At 39.8% G+C, this 25366-nt stretch overlaps 2 protein-coding genes across 10 annotated transcripts in view; one reads left to right on the top strand and one right to left on the bottom strand.

The window, feature by feature from the left end:
• Nucleotides 1-7594: 7594 nt before the first annotated feature.
• On the bottom strand, nucleotides 7595-12329 carry LOC131700554 (sentrin-specific protease 8-like). 2 transcript variants are annotated; one of them, XM_058998523.1, is made up of 2 exons: nucleotides 12132-12329; nucleotides 7595-10390 (listed from the first exon to the last, which is right to left on the bottom strand). In XM_058998523.1, the coding sequence occupies exon 2, from the start codon at nucleotides 10361-10363 to the stop codon at nucleotides 9725-9727; it is 639 nt and encodes a 212-aa protein (XP_058854506.1). In that variant the 5' UTR covers nucleotides 10364-10390; nucleotides 12132-12329; the 3' UTR covers nucleotides 7595-9724. The 2 variants fall into 2 exon arrangements, with proteins under 2 accessions (XP_058854506.1, XP_058854505.1); XM_058998522.1 differs by having other exon boundaries at nucleotides 7598-10390; nucleotides 12159-12329.
• A 105-nt stretch (nucleotides 12330-12434) lies between these two features.
• LOC117429076 (unconventional myosin-IXAa-like) overlaps nucleotides 12435-25366 on the top strand; it is a 165929-nt gene continuing 152997 nt past the window's right edge. For 3 of the 8 annotated variants that reach the window (XM_058998519.1, XM_058998515.1, XM_058998517.1), the window contains exon 1: nucleotides 12435-12846. The gene's annotated coding sequence lies outside the window, so the exon portion shown is untranslated. The remainder of the gene's footprint in view (nucleotides 12847-25366) is intronic. The other 5 variants (XM_058998518.1, XM_058998520.1, XM_058998521.1 and 2 more) reach the window with 2 other exon arrangements.

Consider the following 25366-nt stretch of genomic DNA (forward strand, 5'->3'; position numbering starts at 1 on the left):
TGAAACTAGCAGACAGTAGGTTGCCCTGTCTTTCTAAAAAATAACATTTTTTGTTTTTGTGGTAACATGGAAATGGAGAAAATCATGATGTTTCTGATAACGTTTTTAATTACTTTTGTAGTTTCAAAATACTTTAAAAGAGCTTGGGGCTCTATTTCCCTTGGTTTTCTGCCATGTTATAAAAGTTTAATTCCTACCTCAGCAGTGGGATGAAAGAGCCTGGGGCGGGAAGAAATTCTCCTGCAGAGATTCCAGTACAGAATCGCAGCGCCTTCACATAAATCTCTGCTAACAGACTCTGCCTACTCTCGCCTGACAAGCCATTGTACTGTATCCTCATAGTGTTATACAGCACAGTGAAGCAGAAGCAAGTATGGTAAGTCATTGCAAATACAGAGGTATATTCCGTTATTACAGTACAACATATAAACACCTTTTAGATAATACAATTTATTTACTAAGATTATGAAAGTCAGTTAGGTTATTTCTTTCTGTAAAGCTATTTGAAATGCCAATGGTCCTAATCATGGAAACCAGAGCTGTTCAATGAGCTGTATATATATATATATATCTCATTGAGTCTGAAAGGGCCATCTGTAGATTTAGGTAGATGCAAATACAGTTAACAAAACTGATGTTGTCATTAAATATGGAACAAGGTAAATGAGCAGAAAACTACTGAAGCTGTGTCTCAGTGATGCCTCTATGAGCTCAGATTTAAACAAGAGTGATATTAAGATGGGCCTCCTTTTAGATCTATTACAGAAACCCCCTAGGTATACTGTAGTAAAACATTGTAAATGCTTGGGACTGTGTGATGATGAAACTAGAACGATGGGAAGATGGTTACACACAAGATCTACCAGGTTAAATACTGATGTTTGAAATGGACATTAAATGGGATTCTGTTTCAGGGCTAAACCTTCCTTCCTGTAGTCTGTACTCCAGTTCTGCCAAGAGACTCATACCATGTAATGAGAGTGGTGATGTTTCCTTGTGAGGTCAGGGAGCTAAAGGGAAAGGCCTTTGGTTTCACATTCACTGATATTCTATTGATATTAGCAGTAATCCTTTACAGACCTGTATTAACTACAGGAGTTTGCAGCCTTATTATCTTACAGGTTCCACAGGTTCCACAAGCCTCTGCAGTTAATTGACGCAACCGCCCTCCCTCACCACTGCAACAGACAGAACAGCTGTGCGATCCAACCAGCCAAAATCAGCCAATCTAAGCGATGCCCAGAAACTGATGAATTTATTTTAAGAACAAAAAAATGCTGGAACAATAATAAAAAAAAACCTCTAGTACTCAACAGTGGGTGTATTACAGTGAAACCTTGCAGGCCACTGAAGGGAATGCATCCTTAATAAGAGCCTTACTACTGAAGGGACATAGAATTCTTAACAAATGGATTCACAGACGTGATAGCCTGTGAAAGCGTGAAAGTGATAGCCTGTGAAACACTGGTAGAGCAATGGCCCTGGGACTTCATTTCTGATTTTTTCGCAAATGGTTTACACAGACACATTGCAGGCAGCTAACATACTGTTTGGTTCCAGAGGATCAATAGACAAGCGTGCCAGTGCTTCAAGCCCCCCACCTCCCTGCGCCCCGCTCTCTGCTCTCCGCTCCAGTCTGGATTGTTGCCTAAGACTTTGCTGTGAGACACACACATGGATGGTTAGTTTCTATCCGCAATATTCCTGTTGGGACAACTGCTTTAAACAGTGGTTTGTGTTTCTCTCTAATAGACATGGCCAGCAGCACTTACTGTGCTGTCTACGGGATTTAGTGCTAGAGTAGCAGATCAATGGCTGAGATGTTTTACAGCATATTTTCAGTAGCTTACCCTGGAGGGTTTCAGACCATGATTAAGGTTTATGTTGCCGAACATTTCACCTGATATAATAATAATAATAATAATAATAATAATAATAATAATAATAATAATAATAATGGACTACCCAGGGCCCCCACTGGAAATATATGCTTACTAAGTGAACAGTTTATAGTTGGGAAAGAGCTTGTGAATTCATACAGGGGCTTAAGGAAAAGGGTAAAAATAGTCAATATAGGGTAGGGGTACCATGGGACAGCACTGATTTGACGTATTGGCAAGGTGTTTACAGTGTTCTGGAGGGAAATGTAACATTTTCCTGAAGAATGTTTGGGCCTTAATGTACATATCACCCCTTTATGCATCCGATTCTGTATTATCAGGTCCTTTCAAGAACGTCTTCCTCTATATAAAAAATGGTCTCAAGTTGTTCTTGCGTGCGTCACCAAAGCAGACAGGAAGGAAGCAGGGCTGGACAGAGTGCTCAGACTCTGATTTGGGCAGCCCGTTCCTGGGGTCAATGACTGGCAGGTACCATTTTCACGTGGCCATTCATAGAGCAACATTTCATTTTAAAAGAACTAGTGTTATAGTTTTGCAATGGTTCCCCCTGGCAATTTGGAAGTCATATATTCTTAAAATAACTTCAGCTGTCAAATGTTTAAGCCCCAGAATGTTTTATTAGGATAATAAACAATAATAGCAAGGTTGTTTGGTTTTACCAATGAATTATTTGTCTGTGGCCGGCAACAGAAAATTGTCTTTGAACCAAAATTGAAATGGCTTGGCTCCAAATGCGTAAATTTTAAAAGAACAAGAATCAAACGCCAAGCGAACAACTGCACAGTATTCCAATACGATATTCAGTGTATATCATTCAGCTAAATTATATAAACCCACAGTTGTGATTCCTGGCCGGTTTCCAGCATTTGTCTCTAGCAGTATATTCAAATGTTAAGTGTTTTGTAGTAAACTGCAATGGCAAGCGTTTTGGCATCACTATGGTATGAACCGGTACACACTGGTAATCCATTGCATACCATGGTACCAAATCAGCACCAATGTGCAATATTGGTTCTAAATCCAGTGTTGCTTTTGCTGGTAATGGGGTGTTTCTGAGTGAAACAGGGTTTTTAATAGCATACAAAGTAGAAATATCTATTGCATTAACTAGTTATTTTTTCTGTTGACTGCGCTCATCATTTTACATTTTATTCCACTTAGGGGAGCTTCCCTTATCAATATATATTGCATTCATTTCACAATAGAATGCTAGTGCAGCAGCTATATTCGCATGCAGCAAACATGCATTTAACAAAAGTGTGTAAAAATGACCAATGACTGGAATGCTTGGAATACTGAGGTCAAATTTACAAAGTAAACTGTTAATACAAAAAAAACCTACAGTAAGAAACTAGGAGGCATATGGTGACCTAAAAATAAGCATTGTTAGTTGTGTTTATAGTTTTATATATCTGTCCATCTGTGTGTCAGATTTACATTGTTGCATATATCTGGAGCCCCACTTGTCCATTTGCCATGAAAGTTGGTATTAACATTATTAAGCATAAGTTATAGAGAGTATCAGATTCTGCGGATATATGGAGGTGTCTACCTCTCCGTCCATCCATCCATCCGTCTGTATGTATGTCACACTTCAATTTTTGTATATATCGGAAGAACCACTTTTTCAAATTTTTTCTTATTTTGTACTACCCTGTACATACTTTTGATATATTTCATCAGCTTTTTCATCATACTGATTGCTCTAATTTTGAATTTACAACCTTGGCGGGGGGTGTCTTGTGTTCTCGAAGATCTGACACAATTACTGCATGCATTTCTGTGCTGGTTATTCAACAGAATACAGCAGACACTGCTCATAATGACCGTCCAACTGGGAATCATTATATTCTGTACAGGCAGTTACTTCTCACGCTGTAGTTGGCTGCTGTACAGTATTGAGGTAGAGATAAATACAGGCTCTTACCCGAGGGCTGGTAACCTACCCGAGGGCTGGTAATTCTGAGTGTTTGGGTTTACGCAGTGACACCTGCAGAATTGTAAAGCAACATTCTTCTGACAGCTCCATCTTTCTATTTTAGCACCGCTGACAGCATAATCTGTTCAGAACACAAGATTAGATTCTAGAATACAGGAATCAGACCGTGTAAAAAAAAAAAAAAAAGGCCAGGGCACAGGTTCAAGATTTCAGCACTGCTACCTGCATTTACTAAATAAAAAAATAAATAAAACAAATTTGTATTCACTATTAGTCAAAAGCTTAGGAGCAAAAGTGAATGTCTAATACCAAATATCATTAACGTTAACATGATTTTGTTTCTGTTCTGAGCAAAATTGGCCATTTAATTTTAGAAAAACATTGAGCAGGTTTACATACATTTTCTTCCTAAATAATTCCTAGACAGTAAACATATTACAAACCCCTGCAGTTCCAAAATCATAACTGATAAGGGTGACAATCCCTCAACAAGCTTTCCCTGGAGAGCTGCGTTTCACTGTTTGCCAACTGAGTAAATCTCCAACTGGATAAACCGCAGAAATGATAATGTAGAAGATACTTGTGCGGCCCATGGGTACTGCAGGGTTGACTGGACTAATCTCCAGTGTCTGTGAGCCTATAGCACTGAACTGGTGAAGCTGGTCCTTGCAGATGTTTTGCAGGGACTCGCTACACCTCCTGATGGCTTCTGATCAGTTAGGATGAGTTTTTGCCTAACTTTGCAAAGACTTTCCACTCACTCTGTACATACAGGGTATGAACACATGTTGGAAATCAGAGGATCTACTCAAATTACCTAGATCTGCTGAGCTGACTCCAGAAAAGTATAACAGATCATGTGCCACAGGCATAGCTCTGTCAATTATTTATACAAAAAGTAATACTAATTTTTTTCACCTTCTGTCTCCCCAACAGTGAATTCTGTTTAATACGCATAGACTCAGAGAGCCTTCCTTGAAGTGAACAGAGCACTGTATATCTGCCAGGCACCTGGTTGTGATTAGGACCCCATATGTTTTCATTAGGCTGGCACTGTTAATAATGCATGCATTGGTACCAAAATACAGCCCGATCACTGGCTGTGTAACCAGCCACAGACAGATAGTGTCTAAATGCAGAACAGTGGCAGGCAGCACTTTGTAGCTAATGATGTTCTGTTAATCACCACAGCAGTGCTTGCTAATCCATAATGGTAACAGTCCCAACACCTGCTCAGAATAGGTACATATCTACACATAGCCAGCTGTAGAACACTCAGAGCTAAAGATAACAAAAAAAAGGAAAGTAGTCCAAAATGTTTTTATTATAGAAAGCAGTTCTAAAGCTGCTATTGATTAGTCTTTACAGACGTTTAGTAAACAAGCTTTTGTAGCACAGGAAAGATAACTACGGCTTCAGTTTATTTTTACTGTTATTATTTCTAGTTTACAACACGGAATCAACTTAATAAGCTGTTTTTTGTAAACGAGGCAACCAAGGCTTTGAAATCCATTGCCTCCAGTGTCCAGTACTTGGTTGGTCGAGTTTTGCATATATTGAAACTTGCTAAAGAACGTCTTACCACAAGTCACTGAGTGTATCATAATTTGGGAGTGTATGGTGTCTGTATGTCACACTTCCATTCTTAAAGGTATCTGAATCTGGGGTATATGGCATAATTTATAAAGCTGTTTTTTTGCAGACCTTATTTCTCTGCATTTTTATTGTATGTAGTAATGTTGATGAGTCAGTAAAGCAACCTTGGGGGAACACCTAATACAGAGTGAAAGGGTGCTGATGTTTCGATCCGCCGCTGCTTCTATTGTTAAAACAGACCCTATAGTCTTTTAAACCATTGTAGTGCTGGGTCGCTATGCTTATTTGGCATCATTATATGGAGCATTCCAGTTTATGTGAATGCAAGATTTTGTGACATTCTCTAAAGAGGCCTTTCTATATCCTTTAATCCAGGACATTGTTTTAATAGTGCATGGTTAAGGAGTTGTCCAAGTACATTCAAATAATTGGAGATTACTGTAGCTAGTAAGAGGAGTACTTCACCTCCCTCCTAAACAGGCTTTAATCAAAACCCAAACCGGACATGCAGTAAATACATTATTCATTTGACGCAACAAAATAAGAATCGAACCCTGCTGTAATGAAACGAGAAGGCGAGCCGGGGACTGCGTAGGCAGAAGTATAATTACAGTCATGTAAAGGCAGGCTAAATCAAATCAAAAGAGCGCCTTAGGGCAACATTATACTTCCAGACAGAGATCGAGGAGGCTAGCCTGCAATCCACAGTGGCACAGTCTGTCTTCTCTATGTGACGTTTGGACAGCAAATATGCTTTTCTTAACCCATTCCCTCTCATTAACGTTGCTGGACATCAGAAAGTTCTGTAACTTGCAAAATGACAGTCTGAAATAATTTAAACTAGGAAAATGCATTGCTGTGTCACTTAGCAAACAAAAAGATGTTTTATTAACCTTTTCTGTGCCTTTGCCGAGTAGTCATTTCATTACCAATCTCTCCTACCAATGATTTGACATTAAAACATAAAACTATTGCTAAATAGGAAGTAGCTTCAAATGAAATCAACCTAGTCCCCTTACATGATGTTTGAGAATATTCACATACTGTTTTTAAAAAATATATTTTGTTATCTTTGATAATGTGCTTTCACTATTTCACTAGCTGCTCTTCAGTTCTAGTTGCCTTTCACGGAGATATTTAAAGCGTCTTATATTAGAAAGTACCAGCACCAACTAGCGCTTTGCTGTGTATTTCCAGAAACACAAAGGACAAGTTAAACAAAAGTGACAGCTCACTAGGCCCGGGTTCTTACTTTTATAAAGAGTCTTTGTCAGATACAGTCTATACAGGCATCTCTGGCAGACAACGAGAACTGAAGAGCAGCTCCTGAACTCACCTTGAACACAGCCTTAACACAAGATGTGAGTCATAGTTAAAATAACCAGACAGAATGATTGCATCATCACCGTGGGCATGTTGGATCCTGTTTTTGTTAGGAAGTTGTGATGTCATGAGCTGTTGCAGCAGACCTAGTTATTCAGAGCAGGTTTAAAATACAAATGCAGTACGGCATGTTTTTTCAGTGTTCTGCTCCAAAAAAAAACATAAAAGTATACAACACATTTTAGAAACTTTCTTTCAGTATCATTTTTATCAGCTTTTTTTGTAAGCGATTGGGATTTGATGGTGCTATTTCTGAAATCAAAGAGACAAAACACTAAAAATCTCCAGCAACTATTGCTTCTGATATTCCAATCTGAAATCTGCATTTTATTACAGCTCTGAAGGGTTTACTCATAATAATTATGTTTTATGGCGTTGTAAGATGCAAAGATTTTAGTAGAACAATATTTAATGTTGCCCTTTTTCAATGTGGTACACTAAGAGAAGACGTGTTATATTTAGCTTAGCAGCCAAGAGGTTAAATATTCACAAGCATTTTCTTCCCTCAGGTTGCCTGCTGGGATAACAAGCACAATACCAGCTGCTTTGAACAATCTACAATACAGACCTGGAGGGGAGGGGGGGTCATTCATACTGCAGCACCCTGTGCCAATTGAGCAATCCTGCTTCAGACCTGTGCTATAGCCAATTGTTTTGTTTTAACCGATTCAAAGTGGGCATCAGGGAAAACAATAGTTAATACGTTTCTATGACACCTTCCTTTGATCTTCCACTTGATTAGTTCTTCAATAGTGTATGCTTTAATTAAAAAGAAAAACACAACTCCACCCAATAGCAATTTTCTAATTGAAAGTCAATGGTGATACATGTTTAATTTCAGTAAAGGGAGAGACAATGCCTTGAATGAGTCTCAGTTATATTAATACGGGAGACAAACTCAAAGGGAAAGATTTCAACAAGGTCTTCACTTTTAATATTACAAAACTAGTGAACAATTGTGGCACACTTGTTAACCCTTATATTACTGTTTAGAGATGCGCGCTATTAACTGCTTGTTTCACAGACCCTGGTAATCACTAATCCTCGACTATGCTAACATTAGATAGTCCAAGATTAGCACTACTCAGTCTGTGACACAATCACTTTGTTTTATTTGTACGTTATACTATATATCTAACCCTTTGGTATAACTTATCAACTGTGGATAAAAGACACCAGGAAATATATCAGTCTCCCCAGTAGTAGAATTTGTCAGTTGATTTTTGTGCACAATTGCAGCTGCATTTTAGTCAGGGATTTTTTGTGAATTCGACAATGAGGGGGACCTACCAATTTAATCATTCCTTTTTTATGTGGAAAGACCTTAATAAAATGGTTCTGAAGGGTTGAATCAGTGCTGAAAGAATCCTTCTCACTCGTGACAGTTCAAGACTTCGCTTCTCTCAAGTTCTGTAACGTGCTACAGAGGCCATAAGAAAAGTTCAAAAGCAGTGTTAGGTGCTTTGAGGGTGCGCCTGTCATGCAGCAGAGGAGTTTAAAACTGTTTTCTCAGAAGTCAGTGAAGCTGCTGCTGAACTTGAAAGTTTAGAAGCAATTAGTAGCTTTTGTTTTGATACTCATTAGGGTTCATTTGTTTCTGGCAGAGGCATTTTACAAGGCTTTTAGTGTGGGGGTGTGCTAGGTTGTAATGTGTATTCACTGAGACTCCTGTGTGTCTCTCCCCCTCCCTGACTTCCTAAGATGCAATTAACATCTTTTTATGTCCAATGTAGTTTAAGCTTGTGGAAATACTTCCTCCTGTGCGGCTCTGTGGACAAACCTGCCTGGATTTCACAATAAGGTCTGGACTTGAACTTGGGGGAAGGGGGGGGGCATTTACCCTTAGAGGCTACTATAAAGGAGATGGATCATTTTTTGTAATTTGGAAAGGATTTGACAATATAATTGAGCATGAAAATATAAATCACTAAAATAATATGTACATAAATCAACATTGTTTGATTTTGAGTTATTTCAAATTCAATAAGAAACATTCCCCCTGCGTCAGTTTAATACTTGGACATGACCCTGAGCTATGAACCTTGTAAATGTAGAACACATGTTCACTCAAAAGCCTCATGGGAAAATCTTAAAAAACGGAGTCTGCAGATAGACTGGACTTGCTGTTAAATCTGTTTTGTTCTTTTAAAAGGGCACAAAATGAATAATTAAATGTAGTAAATTGTACTTTGAAATTACACATAGTTGTACAGTATATGCACAAGGCTTGAAGTTTTCCAAGTTTTATATATATATATATAGTAAGCGTTTTACCTTGCACAAGCATCACTTTTGAATTTTGCCCTCCACTGCATTCTATGCTTTCAATAGAATTAAAGCCAATTAGGGCAACTATTGTTTTGGGCAAAACAGAATAGTCACACACGCAATTTTTTTTTTTTTTTTTTTAAATTGCATATACAGGAAATAAAGAGACTAAAACAATATGATTCGTTCCACAATGAACATATAAAATGTTAATTGATAATTAAAACATTCACAGTATCATGTGTCTCATTGCAGAACTCCCCTCTGTTTAAATCTCCTGTTCCTACTAAATATTATCATAACCATTTGAGACAAGCATAATCAATAATGAAGCATTTAAAAACTGTTTCATTAGTTTGGCAGAATTTAAGGACTTAAGTGTTTTAGATTGCTGAGCAACTGTCGGTTTGCTGGTTTAGGTAGGGAATACCCTATCGGTACATTTCTCCACCACCCTTCAAGCAGGCTTAAGGAGCTACCCTGTATAAATAATGGATCTGCAGAGCCCGACAAAAAAGACTGTTTTGACGTCAAACATTCAACAAGGTTTTTAAGGCTAAAACATTTGGTAAACCTCTGGGCCGCCTTAGTGCCCTATAATACACATGCTAGTGTGAGAGTCTCCTTAACCAGCCCATCATTTCTTGGCCAGCTGTTCGATCAGTCTTCTCCACTCTGTCCTCTTCTGGGTGATGTATGCTGGAGTGATGAGCTGGGTAAGCAAGCAAGGGCTGTCCTCGGTGCCCGCAGTCTCGCACAGAGCTTCCGCATTGCAGATCACGTACATGCCACAGTCGTAGCTGTTCTGCTGGGCCGGGGCTGCCTCCTCCACAAAGGGAACCTTCCCCCTGGTGCCCAGGAAAGTTTCCAACTTGGCTGCAATGCGCCTCGCATGCAGGGAGTTGCTCCCACTATGGGAGTCATAGTGGCTGAAGCAGCTCCCTGTCTGGCGGTAGAGCAGCAGGCTCCAGTGGCTGCCCCCAGCCGTCTGGTTGGAGTTGTCATTGACCGCCAGGAAGATCCACTTGCGTTCTGGCAGGCCCAGGGGCTCTAAGAAAATGGCCAGCTCATCCTGGCTAGATGCGCACTTGATGAATTGAGTAACCTCCGGGCTGATGAAGCAGACGGACTCACAGAGCCCCTTGAAGCGTTCAGTGGCAAAGTACTCAAAGGCAAACCCAATCACCTGGTCATTCAGCCAGTGGGGGCCCTCCAGAAGGGCCACGTCAGAGCGCCGCAGCAAGCTGTCCTGGTAGCTCAAGACCACAGGGTCCATCCTTGAAGAAGGGCAAGCAGAGTCCACCTGAAAAGCAGCACAAGTTCTTTAAAGTTAAGCATTTCAGGCATCCATACGTCTGAAGCATAGCCCACCTGTGCTGCAAAATCTGATTTCCAGTGGGGGTCCAGTACCTGCAACTGCTGTGTTTTACAGCTGAAGCACAAGAAACTCACATGGTCTGCCCATGGTCACAACAGATGTCCCGGAAGGATATAGCTTATGCAGCTTGCACCTGAAGGAGGGGAGGTATTTTAGTACCTCAAGACCAGGCTGTTCCACTGCAGGACTCCAACCAGATCATTTTATTATTGAATTGACCCCGGTGAAGAATAGGGGGGTATTCGTGACACTTTATTTACATGATATATCGTATCGTAACAGAGGTATGTATCGTGATGCAAGACCAAAAGCACAACATTTTGGACATTATACCATGGGAATTGTAAGGCTGATGTAAGAGCAAACAAAATGGCTATTCTTTTAAGGAAAGCCATGCTACAGATATCATAAGTCCAGAGCAAAGGGGGTTATTAAAACAGCACCTTTGATCTGTATTGGAGTCAACAGAGGAAGTAATAGGATGGATTTTGTAACAATTATTTGTAGAATTATTAGTAGGATTTGCATCTGCAGTCTGAATGACTCCATGCTACAAAACAACTGAACAACATTAAAGTAAAATGTTATCAAGAGTCTGTGAATTGTTATGTTTCAGCTGGATCCTGGCCTACAGCTATTTGTTACCTTGCCATTGGCATTTTACTCGCATGTGTGTTAATGGGTAGTCAGGAGTAAAACGGATCCTAGAGGTATTTTAGCACATTCTGAACCAAGAGTTGGCACAGCAGCTGTGGGCAAAGATTAAAGCTGCTTTATTCCACTAGGTGTTGACAGTATTATGTAGAAAACCTATCCTGCCAATATATATTTCTGGGAAAGTCATTCTATTTGTATGCATGATTCAGTAGTGTTAGGCATTTTTATTAGTTAATCCTAATGTGTTTCATGTATTACATGAAACTTGCAAGAAACCAGTAGTAAGAAACAACAGACAGACACAAGCCCGCGCTTCTCTCAAGCAGACAGTGTATCACTGGGGAACTGAACACTGGTAAAAGCATGAGGAATTGGAAGAGGTACCCAAGACAGAAGACCTAGTGTAAAGTGACGTGGACCTCGTTTTTAAGTTCCCACCACCCAACCTAATCATTTTCATTTCTGACTGTATAATGATCAGCGAATTCTTAAAAGAATGACACGCCACAAGCTGTTTTTTTTATTTCTCATGGGAACTAGGTATTACCTACTCGCCAGCCCACACAAGCAGGGGAATTATGGTGATAACTGTAATGCTGTAGCTGAAAGCCCCGAATACAGCTGAAGGAGACAGAATGTGACTTTTAAATCCCTCTTAGTTTTAACAGCTCATTACTCTCTGCTTCCTAGTCAATAGCTGCACAGTGTCGGGAGGTCTAGTCTCACCTGGGCAGATAATATCCCCTTGCTTAAATAGTTCAAATGTGTCAATCCTTTGGGTTTTGCTTATGTATAAACCAAAGATATTGCTATATTTTAATGTCCAACAGTGGCATTGTCTGAATGATGCTCGTCGTATATACAACCAGGGTGTTATTTGAGAACATACGCACCACAGCCCACACATTGCAATGCGTACACCAGTGCCGTACACTGCAGATTTTAGAAGCCTCGTCTATATTTCTTTTTAACCAAGATATTCTTTTTTTTCTCCTCCTTCAATACTTACCAATCCCAACGCTTTCGTTTTTCTTACCTGTCACAATATACACTCATCAGTATAGTATGATGTTATTCCTATACTCGCGTTTATTCATTGCTGTCGTTTCTACGCTGATCTCGTCCAACAGCTATTTTGAACGTAAAAAAACAAAGTTGTTTTTCGACAAGCCGTATTCTACGTTACGACAGGGCTGCGGGGCAACCGCTTTGACAAGCACTGGCACGGTGTTACCGCTAGGGGCACACGAGTCTCTTGGATTCGTCCAGTTTGCGCCTGTGTTATGTCAGAGCCGCACAGAAGGCACTCCCCTCTTCCTTGCTTGCCAGGCACAGCCTCCCGCCGCCGCCCCCCTCTCTCTTTTGACTTGTATGCACCGGGAACGTGCGCTGTGCACGAGTATGAGAGGCTGCACTGATTAGCTAACGCGTACAAGCAGTTGTAAAGCGAGAGAGATACGTTAGAGAAGAGAAGGATTTTATTAGGATTTTTTTTTAAGGGAAGAGGACAGGACTGCCCAGCGTTGCTTTGCTCAGAAGCATGGGATTTAAGTGAAAATGCCAAACAGCTGAAAAGGATTTTTAACCGTTTTAATTCGAAATCTGTTGGGATTTTACATAGGACTTGTTCTGTCTGTATTTGTAAGAAGGCAAGCGCGCCCCCGACACCCGAAAAGAGCTGCTCGCGGGAGCGCGCATGAGTGGATATACGCAGCTGAGGGGAGGTAAGATAATTTGGTCTTTTGTACATTTCTTTAGCTATATTCACAAGCTGTCTGGATGCAGCTGGTTTTTAACAGAACGTCCTCTGTTTACAAAAAATCTGGTTCTGTTCTGAATTGTCCTGGCGAGGAGTTCCATTCATTTATTGTCCCTGTGGTTCACGGGGTGATTTTATTTATTTATTTATTGCTCAGAAAAGCAGCATTCATTTAGTTGAGTATACATATTATTAAGTGGTGTTGTTTGTTTTTAGACCAGAGTGTTTATTTTCTTGTTTTTTAATAGTGCCTGGATTTTACTAAGTCATCTGTTTTAAAGCAACATCATCTACACTGTGGTATACCCATGGCAGTGAAAAGGGAAGCCGTATGCTGCTGCTGTACGTGTTAAGAAAATGCAGTGTTGGAAGTTACAGTAACACCGCTGTGTGGTGGTGTCCTAAAACGGAGCTCAATATGAATGAACAATTGTATTTTTAAACAAACTAACAAAAAAGACAAGAGCGTTGTTGGCCATTAAAAATGAATGAATAAACTCAATAAATTATAATTTTTTTCATTTTAAGTTTAATTTGGAAAACGGGAAAACTACACCTACTGACCCACCCAATTGAGCTGCTTTCAGATAATGTATATTGAATGGAATTATTCACATATGGATGTTGTTGACGCTTCTGCGTGTAGCGGGATGTCATGTTCGGTCAACAATAATAAATAGAGCATTGCTTACATATGTGCAGAATTATTAAGGATGTTTAAAGTGACTGCAGTTTGCGTGTGGTCGTGGAAAATCTAACTGTTGCCAGTGACCTCGTTATCCTATGTACAGAAGTGCATCATGATAAGCGAAACTGTTGACTCCTTAGCGCATTTTTATAGCGACAGTATATCGGTTTACTTAAAATTAATGTATTTTTTTTACTTAAAGCAGAATCGAGTTTGGGTAAACCCAGACCAATACAGTAGCGTTGCCTTTTGTTCTGGGGGTTAGGTACACAAACATCGTTTATTCTGCATGTTATGCCTTGAAATTCTAACTGGGTCATTGCATCTTGGTGGTCAGTAGTTAATGGGAGCGGGGGAGCAGGACCTGTGCTACTGCCGGCCTTCTGGATACTTCTTCTGTGCTGCTGTGTAACAAGACCAGGCGTTGGCCAAAGGCATTAAAGAAGAGAATCTGTGAAGCCTGTGCCTCCCAAAGAGAACAGCATACAAATGGTCACCTAAGCGCCTTTCTGGTCTGGAAGACATGGCATAGAACTGGAAGAAGCTTGTATTTTTGGTACTGCATGTTTCAAATTACGTTCGATTCTTCTGACTAACACAGATTCTTCTTTGGCGTTGGGAGACATTTCAAAGGAGGGGGGGAGGGGGGGGGGGGGGGGGGGGGGATCAGACAAGCACCAGCATGCTGCCCTTCATGTTGATGCTGTATCTTGCAATTGCAGCTGAGATCAACACTTTATTTCATTACAATAGATTGTTGCAATTGTCATAATAAAGGTGTAATTATCTGAAGATATTTAAGCAGGATTAGACACACTAAGATCCAGCATCTTATTTTCAAGGATGCCCTACTTTGTGGAAATTACTGTAGTTCTGAGCTTGGTACATGATAGCATGATAGAGGTTGACATGTATTGGGAAAAGATGGGTGTCAATTTTAAGTCTACTTGAAACTTGGCTAGGCAACCTGGTTTTGGACATTTGGTTCTAGTAGAAAAAATGCATCACTTTGAGCTGAGATTGAAAGATGTCCTCTATGGATAATGCAATTATTATTTTTGGAATGGAGGACGTTTGCAAGAACATTTTTCTGTGTAGATTTAGTGCTAAAGCCAGGCATGCATAGCCAAGTCTGATGTACAGCAGAAACTTGTTGGAGACGCGCATCAAATGATTTTGCAAGCTATCGACTGGCCTATAATTGAATTTTACAAGCCAGTTGAGGGGCAAAAAAATGGTCTGTTGACATTCATCCTTTGCCAGGATACCTACCTTGCTTTAACATCTCATTCAAAACACAGCACTGGAACCGCAGTGCTTTTCCTTGTAGGTCCAGACCTAACCTTACTAAGGGTCGGAGATCTGATGGGATGTGGTGACATGGAGGCGTGTTCTTTAGAAGCACACAGCAACAGAAGAAGCATGTTTACAACATTTAAAACAAATAAACTCATGCATTAAATAAATAAACTTAAACAGCTATTGCAAGCAGTTGTGTTGCCCTTGGGCGGTTTAGTCAAAATTCATAAAGAGGAGATGCATTTCAGAGAACCCGGCAGCTCAATTAAATTTCAACACATGCAGTAAATTCTCATGGTTATTGACTCCAGAGTGCTTAACCTATGCAGAAAGTGTTGGGTTCATCTAAACAAAATATGACAAGTGGAGCTGACTAATCCGCATTAAGACAGTTGTATCATCTCTAACTCCGAGCTAGCTACGCTTTCACAGCTGATTAGGTTCCACACAGAGACCATGAAAGGTGCCTTAGAGACAGCTGTTGGGCCAGAAACTTAACACTTTGACAGCCTGACAGCAACCCAGCTATGCAACATCTGACAACCTACAAAATCGTCAGTCAGTTTTGACTTGGTTGGTTATAAGAGGTAATCTCTAACATAAGCAGGCTTTGGCTGTATTTTTTTGGACAGTCTTATGTTGCTTCTAAGGGTGACCTGTGAGTCTTGCATGAATATTTAATTAATTCATCCAGTCATATTTTAAGAGTTAATATGATAAGAAACTCATGCAGTTAGTAAGCCGCCTTTGGGGTTATGATCAACTTCTGCATAGGCTGTACAGTACTGTGGGTATACTTTTTATACATGAAAGATTAGGTGTGTCTTGGTCTTCCACTAGGTGATTTATAATAAATCAAAGACTAAAATTGTGAAATCCATTTTTACCAAAAAAAGTTATTTGGAACATTATCTATAGGAATTCCATGAATAAGTCAAACAGTTTAGGTTAATCCATTTCTAAACCAAAGGTAGATTTTGTTCTACAGTATTAGGCAGCACCAATGTCTTTCAGCTTAGAAGAAAGCTTTGAGTATGTGTATGGACAGCATGAGGCAGTGTGTGTTTACGTGTGAGTGTGAAGGAGTAAACTTGCACTGTGGTTACTGTGGTTAACTGTGCTAGTCTCACTATAAACACATGTAGCTCCGCTGGTCTGCTGGCCTGTTTTGGAAGCATGAGCACAATGTAGATTACTGTATTATTTTAATCATTGAGCCAGAGTGGTTGAACAGTATGTAAACGCACTCAAACTGTTTGCTAATAACACTTTTTTTTTTCCTTCCCCTCAAGCGGTTGCAGGGATCTGTTGATGATTTACATGTCCCTGTGTTTGCTGAGGTTATTCTGACTCTCATCTGACAAATAATGACAATTTAACAAGCTGGTGTTTATTTTTTAAAAGGTGGCTTTTTGCCAAAACCCTGCTGTATCTCTCCATAGATAGCTAATCTTGTGTTGCAGTAACCTACTGGCATACTGTACAAGTTTAGCTGTTTTTATCGATGACTGGTGTTTCTCAAATTGGGTATTGTTGGAAATTCTTTAGGTGTTACGTAATCGGGTTAACAAACCCATCCACTTGTTACTTTCTGCGTAAAAGTGCTACCTACCATCTGTTTTGAACTTCCTTTGACTCATTTTGGGCCATTAGTGCTACCCTCTGTGCTCGTTTGAAAATGAACTTGACCTTCCACTGGTTCTCAAAATTTGGGTGGGGACCCCCTGGTCGACGTAGAAATGTTTCCGGGGGGATCGTGAAACAGCTAAATGTACATCGCAATCAAACAGACTTGCTTTTGATTTATTTCTACCTGCAGTCCTTTGCAGGGAATGTGATATCAGAGTTCTGGGCTCAGTTTTAATTCTAATAACAAGCCTGTGCTGTCGCTGCCCATGATGAATGTTATTTACCTGATTTTGCTGTTTTAATGAAGCCTTTAAAACAGAACCTAGATCTGCATGCCTGCCTTTCTGTTTAGCCTTCCAGTAAAGCTCTAACCTTGAGATCTGGAAGGGACGAGACAACTGTAGTAAGGCAACCGTGTACCTGCTTTCAGAGTCGTGACACATTATTAAAAGCCTTGTCCTCTTGTATGCTGCAGTATTACCAATGTTAAAGTATTGCTGTAGGCTCTACAGATCAGGGATTTTAATAGGTCGTAGTTGCATGTCAAATATAGAGGTCAGCTGTAGTGTTTACAGTAGGATGTGTGCTGTGTGAGATTGTTTTTCATACACATGGATTGTACACATGTAGTCTTGCACACATTAATGTTGCTGTGTGTCATAAAGTAACATCACTCTCAGTAGTTTAAGCATTACTGTGTTTAAACGTGTTTAATCCTAAAGCGTAGATGTTTAGGGAATTAAATGGCAATCTAACATACCTAGTACAGGCAGTGAGGTGTTTGGAAGACTGCAAGTACCTGATATGTCCCGTTTTTGAGAAGTGCTGGCTGGTATTAACAGGATGTTGCTCCTACTACTGTACAGTAGGTATAAAAGTACTGCTTGGAAGGGTATGGCACAGTAACTTGACACAAGAAACTTTATAGTGTTGTTTATCTCCATCTAACAAAGGTATTCAAGCCTTAGTTTCACTATGAGGATTCGGTGCTGGCAAAGAATCCTGCTCTTTTCACACACAGAGGGAATAAGACCATTCAGTCTCGCTCCACACCTGTTACAGATTTCTCTCCTTTGGCAACCAGAGTGGCATTAACAGGTGGCATTTCAGACAACGCAAGTTCCAACACAATGACTCAAGGAGAGGAGACTAAATATATTCTCAATAGAGTTTCAACAGAAATAATTAAAAGATAAAGGTAGGGCAGCTTATATTTTCTGAACTAATTGCTTTTACTTTTAGGTTGTATACTATTTTTCTTGTATGGATAGATGTATTGATTTTTTTTTTTTACTCAATTGCTTTTTGGATTTGTTTGAAAATCTGTTCAGATAATGGTGAGGAATCAAAACTCACACAAATTCAGATTGTTGTAACAAAGCGATCCCCCAAAACACAGAAAAATACCTTTTTAATAGATCTCTGAGCATAATCATTTGCGAGCACACATTATCATGATTTGCCATGTTAACCACAACACCCTGCCAGTAATATTATTTTATTATTAAAACCTGCTGATTTTAACTGACTGAAAGCACTCCACACTTCACACTGATCTGACATAATGATTTAATGTGAGTAGGCTACTGGCCTGCCTGCCTGATAGTTTGTTAATCAGAATGAAGGGAAAAGCTGATACTGTGTACATTGACTGGGCAAGTGTAATGGGACATAACATTGAAACCTGACGTCAAGATGTGATTTAACCTTTTTTTTGCATGCAGTTAGGCATTCATGGTTTTAATGCTAAATATTCTTAGGATACAGTGTATTGGGGAATATCTTTGTTAAAGAAAAAAAACCCCACTGCTTCTGCTTTCATCAGTGGCATGAAGGTTATCATAACGCTGTTTGTGAATAACTCTGTAAAAACATATCTTTGGGTTGTTATTAAAGTGCATCTGCACATTACGCAGTCTGACAAACGTGCTAGAACTGTGCCCAGGTACATGCCTGCCAGCGTGTCCGTGTCTGTGGAGGGCAAGGTAGTCTGCACTTTGTACCACCCATGCATTGGCCATTTGTTGCTTCACAGGAGTCTTTCTGTAGCCATATGATCTATCTTGGAGACAAGTCACGACTACACTTGTAGAATGAGAGGAACAGAATGGATTTTGTAGTACATTCAAGGATGGAAATAAAAAAGCATCTGGGGCGGGTTTTAGATGCTGATTACAGGCACTTAAGGACAGTGACGGGCGAGCAAACCTGACGTACATGTAAATTGTGGTATCAAGCAGTCCAAAGAGAGATCAATAACTGCAGTGTGCATCATCAATGTCTGTGCTGCTCACAGCCCCTGACCGCGATGCAGGTTAACATTCTTAAAAACGATTGGAGAATTGTAACTGCTGTGCTCCATATTCGTTGTCTTTTTTTGTAAACCAGCATGGCAAAGCTATTGTCAACTTGCATGATGTTCAAAGCTTAACCCCAGAGAGAACAAAGGCATAGCCTATAGGGGCAGCTGTAGTGTGGTGAGGTGGAGCAGTAGCTGACAATTTTTTACCAGAGCCAGAGCAATGCTCCCCATGAGATCCCCAGCCAAGATTGACAACTTGGCACAGCCAGGACTCAAACCTATGCTCCCCTGAATGCATAAGTCACCATGCTCACCACACAGTCTTTCTTCACCAGATGCAAACTAGCTTTGTATCTGTCACCTCGAGTCAGGGATCACAACTTGTTTTAGTGATGGAGGGAGAGTTGGATGTGGGCATCATGTGGACCGATTCCTGATATTGGAGAAGAGTGTTGGTTAATGCTGGAGTACAGTATGTGATGATGTGGTTGAACAATGCAGGCCAGTCGCTGTGGTTAGCAGGGTGTGGTGCTGCTGAGACGAGACCTAGTCCTGGTGCTGGACTGTCTCACAGGCTGGAGAGAGAGTGGATAATTATAGGGATGGTTGGGAATTGCAAGGGAAGGATGGGTACAGTGTTGCCTTTGAACTTGTAATGTTTCAGACGTATGTGCTAAACTCTTTTATATTTAGAAATAAATGATATTCCAGGCTTTGCTTATGTGAAAGGAAATGAACCTTGAATTAAATATTCTCAAAACATTTAATATGTATTACAAAAGCATAAATAAGTGATACACATTTATTTAAAATATATGTGTATCACTGGTAAGTAATGTTTTAAACTAATTATGTATCTGCTTTTCTTGTTTTTTTTTGTTTTTTTTTACAGTACTAGAAGTGCTGTTTTTTTAATCTGATGAGATCAAATGCGGGAGGGGTCCAGGGAAATAAAGATATTAAGAATACAGTGTAAAATTACATTGTCCAGAACTGTCGGCAGGTAGTCTTTAAAAATAAATGTAAAAACAATTAAAATTGCACTGATACAGTTCTTAAATTGGTGACGAATAAAAAATAACTGAGCCTTTGTGTAATTTTATTGGATGCAGAGCTCCAGAAAAAAGACCGGGTGGGGGGGGGGGGGGGGCGGAGAGGACATGATACTATACAGGACATCGTGCTGATTGAAGTTTTGCACTGGAGAACAAAAGGAATAGAAAAAAACATGCATGATAATAACCAAACCACCAAAGACAACATTTACCCGCTAGACGCTTTCAAAACGAGCCAAATTTGGCTGGAAAACCGCCAGTCTGGCAGCACTGATCAAGGGGCAGTAGTCTAAAAGTCGCATGCATTACCTATTAAATGTTACCTCAAGTTCAATGTACAAATAAAAGATGAATTTGTATAATTTGTTTTTAGAAAAATCAATATAGTAAATGGTGTGCTGGTACTTTAAGATGTAGCACTACACCGTCAGGTTGGTGGTGCCGGCAGCATATTTTACTTCAGCCTTGCATTAACAACTTACCGCAATGTTTGATGCTATACAGCCATCCTTTTTAGATTTGTGTTTTATTAGGAAATTATTTCACAAATGTGACTTTGCTTTGCAGAATTTAAGCAGCTCAAAATCTCTGTGTACCTCTGTCATATTTTCTTCTGTGTTAGCACAGCTCGCATTCCGAGTTCTCGCGGGAAGTGATTATCTTGGGAGGTAATCACTGACATTTTCCAGTAGACGTTTCCCTGAATCAGTTTAACCAAAAATACCGGTATTGTTGTTCAAATACCGGTTATTGTATTTCCTGATGAATATCACAATATACCGTTATATTGGTATTATCGCACAACCCTAGTTAATGCCACGTTTCATGATAAAAAAATGTATAAATAATTAAATTGGGCATCAGAAAATGATGTGGCCTTTAACACCCCTAGCATCTTTGTAGGGATAAATCCGTCGTCTCCAGCAAGAGAGAGGGCCAATACATCATGGTAGCAATGGCACGGATCCTTTTAGCTTTAGATGACTGTCAAAAACATGGGATTATTGGTAATAATTTTTCAGTATGGTAAATCAAGCCTATTGATATTATTATAATAATAGGCAACATCAAGACAATAAGGGACTTAATTCTTGTATGGTAAAATGCTTTTCGAAAATGCCTAGGGAGTAGCAAGAGGCAACCCCACTGACTATACAATGAAAGTCACACTGTAAGCATGATTCTTCTGAAAAACACATGGAGAACATGGAAACTTGCCCATAGCAATGCTTCTTTAATGCAGTCACTCTTTAACTGGGCGACAGGGCTGTGTTTCTGCAGTGAAGCATCACTGTGTGAGATAATGTCTCTGCTCCCTCTGCAAGGGAGGCTTTTTTTTGATACCAGTAGGATGCCGCACTGCTTTTTTCTTTTTGTTTTTTGCTGGTCAAGGTTTAAGGCATCAGGGATTTCTTTCGTTTGCTGTTTCAGACGAGATTGAGTTCCATTGATTACAATCTGAGGAAAGGCTGCGGCTGCCAGCTTCTCCAGTGTGAAAGAATCACAATGGAGCGAATGCCTGTCTCCCCTTGCAGTGTATGGTGTATCTGATTTGCATGGAGAGACAAACCCTGAAATCAAAAACAGTTGAATAAGAGAGGAAATCAGAGTGGCAATGGAGATCAAGAGCAGTGTGTGTCTGACAGCGGTCATTTTCTGGCTCATAACAGTAATGGTATTCTTTTGCCTCCCAATGTTCTGGTTAAGGTCCCTCTTTCTTAAGGCAGCATGTTTCTGATGGCATAGTGTTATCTAATTTAATTTTTACTCATGCAGTATTTGAATGATCTAATTTACTTTTCTTTCTGTTGAATCATTCTGAGTAAATTAGATTGTAGATAACAGGCTGTGGTTTTTATCTTAGAGTAGGAACTTTTTTTTTTTTTTACATACTTCTTATCTACGTCTTGCTCATAATCTTGTTCTGTACATCAAAGAGGCCGATAATGTTGTGATGTGTCTTCTCAACCAAACAGATCTCTTACGCTTTGCACATCAATCTAACCGGCCAATAAAAGACTTGTTTTGGTAGCTGTGAGTCAGAAGAAGTAGTTTTGATTGCTGGTTTACTCCATACAGTAGTATCAATGCAGTGTGCGTCAAACTCTTATGATGTCACACCTGCCCATCTCACACAGTTGTTTAGAATTTATAAACAGACTTGCACTGTTCAATTGAAAAACTTTTTTTCTGTTTAGCATATGAATTATGTTAAAGTTGTATTACTGTATTGTGTCTTTTTATATGTTGCGAGTTGCTCAATTCTAGTTGAGACCCAATGTGTACAGTATAGAACCAGCATTATAGGGCAGCAGTGTGGAGTAGTGGTTAGGGCTCTGGACTCTTGACCGGTGGGTCGTGTGTTCAATCCCAGGTGGGGGACACTGCTGCTGTACCCTTGAGCAAGGTACTTTACCTAGATTGCTCCAGCGAAAACCCAACTGTATTTAAATGGGTAATTGTATGTAAAAATAATGTGATATCTTGTAACAATTATACAGTGAAAGTAAATGCAGGTCCAGGTCACCACATTTACAAGACCATTTATACTATACTGTAACTACAGCAGATGTTCTGGCTTTAAATTATGCAACCTATTGCTTTGCTATGCTACTGACAAACATTAAAGAGTATATTTTTAAATATAATTAATAGATTTTTTACATTCCTTACTATTTAACAGTGGTTGCAGTCATTCCGAGTGGCTTTGGGTTCTGGTCCTCCAATATTGAGTCATCATTTTTCTCTAAATCTGCTTTTATTCTCACATGATTGGAATGGAGTGATGAAGTCTGCTCAGTCCTTGCCGGTTGGGATTCTCCATACAAACTCAAAGCCAGGTACAGTAAAGGCAGCTCACCATTGGAGCAACAGAGCTCAAAATCACTCTTGCGAACACCATCAAATAGTAAAGTGACACTGAGAATGCCATTTGAAGCTAGTTACGCTTTTAATATTAGAAACTACGGAACAGCTATCGATTGTGTTGGTTATGGCTCCTAAGCGATATAATGGGAGAGCACTTGGATTTTTCATTCATTTTCTGGGAAAAGGTAGCGGTAGTCATCCCACTCATTCACACTGGGTGATAGTTACAAAGCATTTAACTATATAAAAACAAACAAACAAAAAAAAACGTTAATGTTTATTAGCTACTACATGCACCATGGTTGTTATATATATATATATATATATATATATATTTTTTAACAATAGCAGTTTGTTTTTCTTTTTATAAAAAAAAAAAATACATGTTTTGTCAATATCGCTGTCTTCCTGATTGATAGGAGCAGTCCTCAGGTCAGTGTTCACTCAGCCTGTCTCCTCCTGTCCTGTGTTGTGAATGTGTAAGTGACGGTAAGCGTTTCCCATCAGCCTCTCTGTGTGCTGTGCCTGAGGTTCCTCTTCAGCTCTGATGTATTTAAGTAGAGCTGAGAGCTGGCATCTGCTCCGTGGTTGCCCCGTCATTGTCTCTGCGGCTCTGCAGTGCTGGGCGGGGTGCGCTCTTGCTGTCTAGCTCTGAGTGCTGTGCCCCGAGGCCCCTGCCTGCTGAGTGAAGCAGTTTGCCCTAATGTTTCTGATTCTGTTGGTGAAATGGAGTGTGAGTAATCTGGGTCAGTGATAGCTTAAACCTCCCTCCTTGATCTCTCTCTCTGATTTCTTCGGACTACTTTTCATAAACTAGCTCCACCAGCCGCGAGGGAATTAACATTTAATTGAAGGCGGTCATGAATTTCGTTGGCCTTTTTATTTTAAATATTAATGCTTGACTTGCTTTTTCCTTTTTATTTATTTATTATTATTTCTTGTGGTCTTAACACATCCAGTTTACACTGCATTGGGTGCTGTTTTCAGATTTGAACTGCAGTTCATGTTGAGCATTTGGAAATGGAGAGACAAGCTTGTTTTTTGTCTTTTTAATTAAAAAAAGTGTTTAGTAGTAAACAGTACTATTTTTTTTTTTTTAAGCGGTGATGCATTTAATACCGTTACTGTACATATTACCATTATAATAAGCCGATTGATTAAGACTAGTGAGCTTGTAACGATCCTGTGGACAGGACGCTGTCACTTTAAGAGTGTATTAATAAGAATGGGTGCCACGCACCTCTGTTTCTCATGGTTGGTCTCTTACCCAGAGTGCCCGATGACGTGGACGCTAGGTGTGAGGAGTGGGAGCTCACCTGGACCTGAGCTGGATACAGGATCAAACAGAAACACTCTACACTGTATTTACAGAAATATTACAAAGTATGTTTAGTGAATTGTACGCAACTCTGCTTTACTGTGTTTGTCTAAATAAACGGAGCTCTGCTTGTTGTAGTGAGGTCCTCTGTGGGTAGCCGGGGACATTCGGGGAAATTATCACAGGCTGTTAGTATGGTCACCAAAATAACTTTTTTAGCATCTGCAAAAACAGCAGCATTTTATTCGGTACAGCTGGAGCATAACAGATTTAAAACCCATAAATCAAACAGCTAATTTCAAATTGCTTCCATTCTGATTTGTATTCAGACATTAAAGAGTGCTAACCAAGATTTTAACATATGTGTTCTTGCCTCTTATTAGCCAGCAACTTTACAGTGTCACTATTCCCACTTTTCTTCTGTTGAAGATCTTTTTGTTGTTTGCTTGTATTTTAGGCTTTGGAATACAGTAATACTATATACTATATGAATGTTGCTGCTGCTTCCTGGTACCTTGTCATGTGTTTGCAGTTCAGTTTCACTCCAGTGGTCTACAGTAGCTGCAACTGGACCCATTGTGATGGGACTTGCTAAGAACCTTCGAACATGTTATTGAGTGTACAGTAACATTAATCCAAGGGTATATGGAGGATGTCTGTATGCCACTCTTACATTTTTTAAATATACAGTATCTCAAGAAATGATTATCCAGTTATGTAATAGAGTATGTGGCTATTTTCACATATGCACACAATGGATATATACCATGGCTGCCTATAGTACTTTTCCATGTTGCTGATTGATCTAATTTTGAATCCTCAGCCATGGTGGGGGATGAATGAAACTAACATGATTGTACTTTAACACGCACAGTGTTTTTCACACCAGTCTGGCAGTGCTGTCGGTGGAATGTGTCCAGGTTATCACTGCTGTGCACAGGCAGTGACCTCTTCGCCTGGAGGTCAGAGTGCGACCAAGGGGTCCTCCAGCCACACCCGTCCTTCACTCTCGGGAGCAGCTGTCCAAGGGTTTGTTGTTCCTTCTTGAATGGTCACCATTAAGCACTTTGTAGCAATTCTCTCTCTCTCTCTCTCTCTCTCTCTCTCTCTCTCTCTCTTGCTCTCTTCAACCATTCTTTAATGGGATCAATTATTCAATATGTTAAGTGCTGGTAAATCTGTTTTCATTTAAAGCACGTCTGAATAATTATCATTAGTGGATAGAAGAGGCTTTCGGATTGAGAGAGTTTGACTGTCAGTGCGTTTTCTAGGGTGGTTTGACAAGCCTGTCGGTGAGGTAAGCTCTAATAAGCTGTTCACATTATT

The sequence above is a fragment of the Acipenser ruthenus genome, chromosome 24 (genome assembly GCF_902713425.1).
Source record: "Acipenser ruthenus chromosome 24, fAciRut3.2 maternal haplotype, whole genome shotgun sequence".
In the NCBI taxonomy this organism is placed as follows: domain Eukaryota; kingdom Metazoa; phylum Chordata; class Actinopteri; order Acipenseriformes; family Acipenseridae; genus Acipenser; species Acipenser ruthenus.